A 10000-nucleotide genomic window follows, 5' to 3' on the forward strand; every position below is an offset into this window, starting at 1 on the left:
TTCTCCTCTTCCTCCTCTTTTTCCTCTTCTTCCTCCCCTCTACTCTTTTTTTTTCTTTTTACCTTTCCTTCCCCTCGTCCTTTTCATCTTTCTCTCTCTCTTCTTTTTCCTCCTCCACCTTCTCCTATTCTTCATACTCCCCCTTATCCCCTTCTTCCTCTTCCTTACTTTCTCCTCTATTTTTGCATCTTCCTCCTTCCCTTTTTTGTTCTTCCTCCTCCTTCTCCTTTTTTACTTCTTCGCTTTCACTTATTCGGTGCATCTTGTTCATTTTTCTTCATTACTTTTCTTCTTCCTCTGTCTTCTGCTCTTCTTCTGCTTCGTCTTATTTGCCGTGGCTTTCGCCCTCCTCCTCTTTTCTTCTGATATCTTCTCCCTTGTATCTCTTTCTCTATTACTCTTCCTTTTCTTCTTTCTCTTCTTTTATCTCTTTTGTACTTATAATTATTGTTATTATTATTTTCTTCCTCTTTCTCTTATTCATTTTGTTTTTTCCTTTCTTCCTCCTCCTCATGATGATGACTAACATCATCATATTTTTCCTTTTCTTTTTCTTCGTCCTCTTTTCCTTTTTTTTTCTTTCTGTTCCTTCTCTTCATCATCATCATCACCATCATCATCATCATCATATTCATATTTTCTTCCTCCTGTCCCTTGTTCCTCTTCGTTTTCTCTCTCTCTCTCTCTCTCTCTCTCTCTCTCTCTCTCTCTCTCTCTCTCTCTCTCTCTCTCTCTCTCTCTCTCTCTCTCTCTCTCTCTCTCTGTCTCTCTCTCTTTCTCTCTCTCTCTCTCTCTCTCTCTCTCTCTCTCTCTCTCTCTCTCTCTCTCTCTCTCTCTCTCTCTCTCTCTCTCTCTCTCTCTCTGCTCTTTCTCTTTCTCCTCTTCCTTCTTCTCTTTCTTCTACTCCCTCTTCCTCTACATCTTCCCCTTCCTCTTATTTATATTCTCCACCTTCCTCTCCCTCTTCCTCTTTTTCCCCTCTTCCCATTATGCTTCTCTTCCTCTCTTCATATCTCCCTCCCTTATTCACGTTCACATCACCCCCCCCCAAAAAAAAAAAAATAAATAAATAAATAATAATAATAATAGATAAATAAATAAATAAATGAATAAATAAATGGGAACACTTGACCTCCCATGACATGACCTCCCGTGACCTCTATCCGTATTACACCGACACGATAGGGGAAAACGGGGACACGAAACGAGAAACTATAACATAATCACGAGGTACAAATGAAGATTAATCGTTCATGAAGTGACTAATGGGATCCAAAAATCTGCTGTAACCGGATATCATAGTCATAAGAATCGTATGTTAGATCGTAAGTTAATGTTTGTACTTCCTCGACTGCGAACGACGTCGTAAATTCCCATGATGGTGTCGTACCGTTTGCGTTTACGTTGTTGTAGCCATTGCTCGGGGAGGGGTGGAGGGGTGGGGGTGGAGGGGTTGTAAAGATGAGATTAAATGTTGTGAAGACAGATAGTGTGTAGATTTAGAGAGAAGGAGAATAGGTAAGTCAAGAGGTAAAATGGATTTAAATTAGGTCACTGATATTAGCCTTCAAAAAAAGAAAAAATTAAATGCTTATGCACGTAAAAAAGAAACAAGAATTTAAAAATAAATAAATAAATAATCATACCGAAACCTCAAACCAAATTAAAAAAAAAAAAAAAAAAAACAAGCCTACAAAAAATATTCTCATACAAACACCTAATCCAATGTTTTCTCCTTTTTTTCCCTCCCTCTTTCCCTCCCCCTCCCTCCCACGGCCCACCGCGCCTCCAGGCCTCGACGTGGGCGGGCACGTGTGGGGGGGAGTGTGCCTCGTCCTCGTGGTAGCGGGGGTGGCGGGGGTGGGGGTCTCCGTGCCGCTCGCCATAACCGGGAATCCCAACGACGACATCCAGCAGCGCCTCGCCACCGCCAACGCGCTGCTGTCGGAGGTGCCGCTCATAGACGGGTACGTGGCGCAGCTGTTAAGAGGTAGACAGATGTAAGTAGATGTAAAAAGTAGATGTAAAAAGATGTAAACTGATGTAAATTGATGTAAATTGATGTAAATTGATGTAAATAGATAGTAGACAGGTATGAATACGTGTCTTAAACGTTGAACAGATGTAATCATATATTAGACAGGTATGAATACGTGTCTTAAACGTTGAATAGATGTAAATATATAGATGTAAATAGATAGTAGACAGGTATGAATACGTGTGTTAAGCGTTGAATAGATGTAAATAGATAGTAGACAGGTATGAATACATGTCTTAAGCGTTGAATAGATGTAAAAATATAGATGTAAATAGATAGTAGATAGGTATGAATACGTGTCTTAAACGTCTTGAATAGATGTAAATATATAGATGTAAATAGATAGTAGACAGGTATGAATACGTGTCTTAAATGTCTTGAATAGATGTAAAAATATAGATGTAAATAGATAGTAGACAGGTATGAATACGTGTCTTAAACGTTGAATAGATGTAAATATATAGATGTAAATAGATAGTAGACAGGTATGAATACGTGTCTTAAATGTCTTGAATAGATGTAAATATATAGATGTAAATAGATAGTAGACAGGTATGAATACGTGTCTTAAGCGTTGAACAGATGTAAATAGATAGTAGACAGGTATGGATACGTGTCTTAAACGTTGAAAAGATGTAAATATATAGTAGATATACGTGTCTTAAACCTTGGTGATTAGAAGGAAAGGAATTAAAGGTGTTTATGGAAGGTTAATGAATAACTAGAAGGGAAATTTAGGTAGATGTAAATGAAAGTAAATAGATAGTAGATAGGTATAAATACGAGTCATATACGTTGGTGATTAGAATGAAAGGATATAAAAAGGTGCTTATGGAATGAGATAGAGATGATGATCAGTCATAATGAAAAGTGAATGAATAACTAGAAGGGGGAGGTAGATAGATGTAAATAGATAGTAGACTGGTATGAATACGAGTCTTAAACGTTGGTGATTAGAAGGAAAAGAATAAAAAGGTGCTTATGGAATGAGATAGATATGAATATCAGTCATATTGAAAGGTAAAAAAATAACTAGAAGGGAGAGGTAGATAGATGTAAATAGACAGTAGACAGGTAGAGATACGTGTCATAAACAATGGTTATTAGAATGAGAATTAATAAAAGGGTGTTTATATAATGAGATTGATAAGAATATCAGGCATAATGAAAGGTAAATGAATAACTAGAAGGGGGAGGTAGATAGATGTAAATAGATAGTAGACTGGTATGAATACAAGTCTTAAACGTTGGTGATTAGAAGGAAAGGAATAAAAAGGTGCTTATGGAATGAGATAGATATGAATATCAGTCATATTGAAAGGTAAATGAATAACTAGAAGGGAGAGGTAGATAGATGTAAATAGATGTAAATAGATAGTAGACAGGTAGAGATACGAGTCATAAACAATGGTTATTAGAATGAAAACTAATAAAAGGGTTTTTATGTAATGAGATTGATAAAATTTCAGGCATAATGAAAGGTAAATGAATAACTAGAAGGGGGAGGTAGATAGATGTAAATAGGTATGAATACGAGTCTTAAACGTTGGTGATTAGAAGGAAAGGGATAAAAAAGTGTTTATGAAATGAGATAGATATGAATATCAGTCATAATGCATGTTGAATAATTGAATAGAAGGGGCCAGACGTTAGGAAATTAATAAGTATGAATATTAATTACACATAATCGTAAATAAAATACATGAAAGGGTGTAAATGTCGAGATAAGGAGTTGATAGATATAGATATTAATCATAGATAAGGATAGAATAAGATATATAAAAGGGCAAAGATACAAAGAGGTATTGAGGTAGATAGATACAAATATATATCATAGATAAGAATATACATGTATAGAATACTCGGTATATGTACAGCGTATTATTCAGTACTCGCCTTATATCCATCATGAAAAAGATAATGCAGAGATTTTGATAAATAGATACGTAAGTAGATAAAGATACACACATATTTGAGTCGGTACACACACAGAGCATTATAGCCATATTTTACTTTTATCCATCTCGCAATTGTTTAAAGAAATTAGAAGTCCCGAGCGCTTTGTCAGCAAGAACCAGCCACTCACCGGAGCATAAACTAAACGAAAGGAGGCTGACAGGTGACCCTTGGCCTGATGAAGGGTAGATGCTAGGGAAGGAGACATGTGAAGGCCCCCAGAGGAACGACTGTGATGGAGATTAGGCACGCAGAAGGAGGAATAGATGGAAGAGAGCTTAACTAGATATTTGGGGGAATACCTGTAGGTCGGGAGACGAGAAAATGATAAATATAGTAGCTCGCCATTTACACGAAGAGAGGATCCAAAAAATCGAGTTACATTCAGTTGTAAATATTCAGTTAACCGTAAATAATCGATACGGTATCTCGCCACAGACAGGCAAAAATATCAGGTCAAATTCAATTACATATGCATTCAGTTATATGAAAATATCCAATACAGCAGCTAGACACACAAAAAACGGACAAAAATAGTACACTGACTGTCTGAATTCAGGCCAAATGTACACGGCGTCGAAGAGGACGCGACGCCTGAAGAGAGCAACCCTTTTCCATGTAAGTTCTTTTGCAGGGTTGCTCTGCAGATAAAGAAACCTAGTACTGCCCAGGTCAATCCCAGGTCACCAGCGTTCTTCTGCAGACAAATCTAGTGCTGCCCAGGTCAATCCCAAGTCACCAACGTTCTGCTGCAGACAAAGCAACCTAGCTTTGCCCAGGTCAATCCCAGGTCACCAGCTGGATCGAGGAACAGGTGGTGCTTCCGCTGGCAAGGATAGATCACCAATATCCGAAGTGGAGGTGGATGTCCAGTAGCGATTGAAAGGAAGTTAGGCAAAACAGGAGAACAAATGAGGAAGGAGAGAAATCTCCTTAAGATAGGGAGCTAGAATAAATAAGATAAAATCAAGGGAATGAACTGGAATAGATGAATTGAATAAATAGGAAAAGATGAAATAAAATGAATAGAATAAAAGAGAAAACAAGAAAACAAAGGATATAAAACATTTTTAAAATAAGATGAAACAAAATGGAAAATAGAGATAGAACAATTTCGAATGCAATAAGATAACTACAAAAAAGATGAAATATAATAGAGAATTGATATAAGAAATGAAATACAGGTAGTAGAATGTCTTATGCTCTCATTTCCGTTTGGAGATGTAGCTACATCGCCTGTCGGGGGATTCTACCGTTGAGAGGCCTGATTTTCATTTCCCTTCTCTCCTCCCCCCCTCTTCTCCTATTTCAAATCTCTCTCTCTCTCTCTCTCTCTCTCTCTCTCTCTCTGTCTCTGTCTGTCTGTCTGTCTGTCTCTCTCTCTCTCTCTCTCTCTGTCTCTGTCTGTCTGTCTGTCTGTCTCTTTCTCTTCTCTCTCTCTCTCTCTCTCTCTCTCTCTCTCTCTCTCTCTCTCTCTCTCTCTCTCTCTCTCTCTCTCTCTCTCTCTCTCTCTCTCTCTCTCTCTCTCTCTCTCTCTCTCTCTCTCTCTCTCTCTCTCTCTCTCTCTCTCTCTCTCTCTCTCTCTCTCTCTCTCTCTCTCTCTCTCTCTCTCTTCTCTCTCTCTCTCTTCAAGCTCTCTCGCTCTTCTCGCTCTCTCTGTCTCTCTCTCTCTCTCTCTCTCTTCTCTCTCTCTCTCTCTCTCTCTCTCTCTCTCTCTCTCTCTCTCTCTCTCTCTCTCTCTCTCTCTCTCTCTCTCTGCTCACTTCTAACTTTCTCCCCCTCCCCCCTATCTGTGTGTGTGTGTGTGTGTGTGTGTGTGTGTGTGTGTGTCTGTCTGTCTCTCTCTCTCTCTCTCTCTCTCTCTCTCTCTCTCTCTCTCTCTCTCTCTATCTCTCTGTCTCTCTCTCTCTCTCTCTCTCTCTCTCTCTCTCTCTCTCTCTCTCTCTCTCTCTCTCTCTCTATATATATATATATATATATATATATATATATATATATATATATATATATATATACATATCCATTTATATCTGATCTCTCTTCCTTCTCTCTCTGTCTGTCTGTCTGTCTCTCTCTCTCTCTCTCTTTCCTTCCCTCTCCCTCTCTCTCTCTCTCTCTCTCTCTCTCTCTCTCTCTCTCTCTCTCTCTCTCTCTCTCTCTCTCTCTCTCTTTCTCTTTCTCCCTCCCACTCTCTCTCTGTGCGTGTGTCCGTGTGTGTGTGTCTATCTCTCGTCTGTCTCTCTGTCTCTTTCTTTCTCTCTCTCTCTCTCTCTCTCTCTCTCTCTCTCTCTCTCTCTCTCTCTCTCTCTCTCTCTCTCTCTCTCTCTGTCTCTCTCTCTCTCTCTCTCTCTCTCTCTCTCTAACTCTCTCCCTCTCTATCCATCTGTCTATCTATCAGTCTATCTATCTCTTTCTCTTTCTATTTATCTCAGTGTCACTTTGATTATGAAATGAGATCTGTTTCGCACCATCTGAAAAATTGTGATTAAATTTTTAAATCTTTTTAATAATACATTTCTCTTTTATTTTATTTGTCATCTCTTTCCTTAATTATCATTCACACATATTTCTTTGTTAATTAGTAATAAATCCTTAGATAATCGCGCAATTTAAAGGATGGAGAAGGAAGTTATTCACATTTTCCTCCTTTTTTTTTAATAAACAGTAAATCCCCAAATATTTTTTTCTAAATATAATAGGATGAAAAGGAAACGAGAAACGAGTAAGAAAGAGAGTAATAAATGATAGATAAAATGGTAAATAATAGATAGTAGGAAAGAGAGACGAGGAAGAAATTGACAGATGATGGATAAATGATAAATGATACATAAAGTAATAAACAGTAGATGATGTGAAAGAGAGACAAAGAAGAGAAGGATAAAAGATAGATAAGAGGAGCGAGAGATAAGGAAGAAGATAAGAAATTATAGATAATAGAAACGAGTGACAAACAAGAGGATAATAAACGATACATAAAAAGAACGAGAAACAAGAAAGAGAATAACAAATGATAGATAACAGGAATGAGACACAAAGAAGACAAAGCCGAAGACAAAGCAATGAACAGACAGATAATCCGAACGAACAAGACGAGAAAGAAAGAATAAAAAAAAGACAGAAACAGACACAAGGACAAATGATAGATAACAGGAACAAGAGACAAAGACGAAGACAAATTAATGAATGATAGATAATCCGAATGAACAAGACGAGAAAGAAGGAATTAAAAAAAAAAGACAGAGAAACAGACACAAGGACAAATAATAGATAACAGGAACGAGAGACAAAGGCGAAGACAAATTAATGAACAGACAGATAATCCGAACGAACAAGACGAGAAAGAAGGAATTAAAAAAAGAGAAACAGACACAAGGACAAATAATAGATGAAAGGAACGAGAGACAAAGAAGACAAAGACGAAGACAAATTAACGAAGACAGATAATCCAAACGAATAAGATTGTTGAGAAAAGCGAAGGAATTAAAAAAAAAGACAGAGAAACAGAGACAAGGACAAATAATATATAACAAGAACGAGAGACAAAGACGAAGACGAACGAACAAGACGAGAAAGAAGGAATAGAAAAAAAAAGAGAAACAGACACAAGGACAAATAATAGATGAAAGGAACGAGAGACAAAGAAGACAAAGACGAAGACAAATTAACGAAGACAGATAATCCAAACGAATAAGACGAGAAAGAAGGAATTAAAAAAAAAGACAGAGAAACAGAGACAAGGACAAATAATATATAACAAGAACGAGAGACAAAGACGAAGACGAACGAACAAGACGAGAAAGAAGGAATAGAAAAAAAAAAGACAGAGAAACAGACACAAGGACAAATAATAGATAACAGGAACGAGAGACAAAGACGAAGACAAATTCATGAATAGATATATAATCCGAACGAACAAGACGAGAAAGAAGGAATAAAAAAAAAGACAGAAACAGACACAAGGACAAATAATAGATAACAGGAACGAGAGACAAAAACGAAGACAAATTAATGAATAGATAGATAAACCGAACGAAAAGGACGAGAAAGAAGGAATAAAAAATAAAAAATAAAAAATAAGGAAGAGAAACAGACGAAGGATCTCAAGGCATCAGTCCAAGTCAAGACGTTGTCGGGAGATATCCATCAACCCAGAGCTAAGAACAGGAAGGAAGAAGGAAGGAAGGAGGAAGGGGGGAGTAAGAAGAAGGAGGAAGGATAAAGGAGGAGGAAGGATAAAGAAGAAGAGGAAGAGGAAGAAGGAGGAAGAGGAAAGGAGGAGGGAGAAAAAATGAGGATGAAGGAGGAAGGAGAAAGAAGAAGGAGGGAGGAGAAGGATGTGAGGAAAAAGGAGAAAGGGGGAAGATAGAAAGGGGGAGATAGTCGGGAGAAATCCATCAACCTAGAGCTAAGAACAGGAAGGAAGAAGGAAGGAAGGAGGGAAGGGGTAGTAGGAAGAAGGAGGAAGGATGCAAAGGAGGAGTGAAGAGGAAGAAGGAGAGGAAGAAGGAGGGAGGAGGAAGGAAACAGAAAGGAGGGAGGAGGAAGAAGGAAAGAGGGAGGAAGGAAGTGGAAAGGAGGGAGGGAGAAAAAATGAGGATGAAGGAGGAAGGAAGAAAGGAAGAAGGAGAGAGAGGGAGGAGAAGGAATGTGGAGGGAAAAAGGAGAAAGGGGAAGATAGAAAAGGGGGAGATAGTCGGGGAGAAATCCATCAACCTAGGAGCTAAGAACAAGGAAGGAGGAAGAAGGAAGGAGTGAGGAGGAGAGAGGAAGGAAGAAGGAGGCAGGGAGGGAGGAAGGAAGGAGAGGGAAGAAAGAAGGAGGGAGGAGGAAGAGGAAGGAAGAAGGAGGAAGAGGAAGGGAGGGGGAGAAAAATGAGGATGAAGAAGGAGGAAGGAGGAAGGGGGGAGAAGGATAAAGGAAGAGGGAGGAAGGAAAGGGATGGGAGGAAAAAGTAGGAAGGGGGAAAATGGAAAGGAGGAGATAAAAAGAAGGAAGAAGGATAGAAGAAAGGAGGGAGGAAGAAGGAACAAGTGGGAAAGGAGAAGGAAAGAGGAAGAAGGAATGGGAGGAGGAGGAGGAAGAGAGGATATAAGGAGGAAGGGGGATAGATGGAAAGGAGGTGATTGGAAAAAGGAAGGAAGAAGGACGAAGGAGGAGATAGAAAGAACGAGAAAAGAGGAATGAAGAAAGAAGGGAAAAGGAGGAAAAATGAAAAAAGGAAGGAGGAAAAGAGGAGAAAGGAATAAGCAAGAAAGAAAGAAGAGGAAAGATAGGAAACATGAAACAAGGAAGGATGCAGGAGAAAAGAGGAAGAGGGAAGTAGGAGGAAGCGACACGCGTTCCCTCCTCGCAGCGATGACTCCCACGATTCCTCAGCCACAGAGCAATCAATCATGCGGAGGAAGGAAGAAGGAGGAAGAGAAGAAAAGAGGATGGAAGAAGGAGGAAGGAGGGAAGAGGGGAGGAGAAAGGAGAAGACGAAAGGGAGGAAGGAGGAAAAGAAAAAAAAAAGGATGGAGGAAGGAGGAAGAGAAGAAAAGAGGATGGAGGAAAGAGGGAAGAAGGGAGGAGAAAGAAGAAGGCGAAAAGGAGGAAGGAGGAAAATAAGAAAAGATGATGGAGGCAGGAGGAAAAATAAAGGAGGAAGGAGGGAAGAAGGGTGAGTGCATAACAGAGGAAGGCGGAAAAGGAGAAAAGAGCAAGGAGGAAAGAGGAAACAAGAAGGAGAATAGAAGAGAAAGTAAAAAGGAGGAAGGAAGGCGGAAACCACCCTCGAGTGAAGAGAAAAGCCTTCTGAGCTCAAAAGAGGCGATGCAACTTCTCAGGAGGCAGTGCGATTAAGAGAGAGGAAGATGAGAGAAAGAGAGAGGGAGGAAGAACAAAAAGAAGAAAGAAGAAAAAGGGAAAACAACAACAATGTGTGTGTGTGTGTTTGCTTGTGTGTGTGTGTGTGTGTGTGTGTGTGTGTGTGTGTACATACATATAAATAAGAACAAGAAGAATTAA

At 39.1% G+C, this 10000-nt stretch overlaps 1 protein-coding gene across 1 annotated transcript in view; it reads left to right on the forward strand.

The window, feature by feature from the left end:
* The window catches only part of LOC113808026 (uncharacterized), a 366181-nt gene that overhangs the window by 299979 nt on the left and 56202 nt on the right, over positions 1-10000 (forward strand). Inside the window, exon 5 of the mRNA XM_070141594.1 lies at positions 1793-1967. Coding sequence (XP_069997695.1) covers positions 1793-1967 — 175 coding nt within the window. The remainder of the gene's footprint in view (positions 1-1792; positions 1968-10000) is intronic.

Source organism: Penaeus vannamei, chromosome 28 (assembly GCF_042767895.1).
Source record: "Penaeus vannamei isolate JL-2024 chromosome 28, ASM4276789v1, whole genome shotgun sequence".
Classification (NCBI taxonomy): domain Eukaryota; kingdom Metazoa; phylum Arthropoda; class Malacostraca; order Decapoda; family Penaeidae; genus Penaeus; species Penaeus vannamei.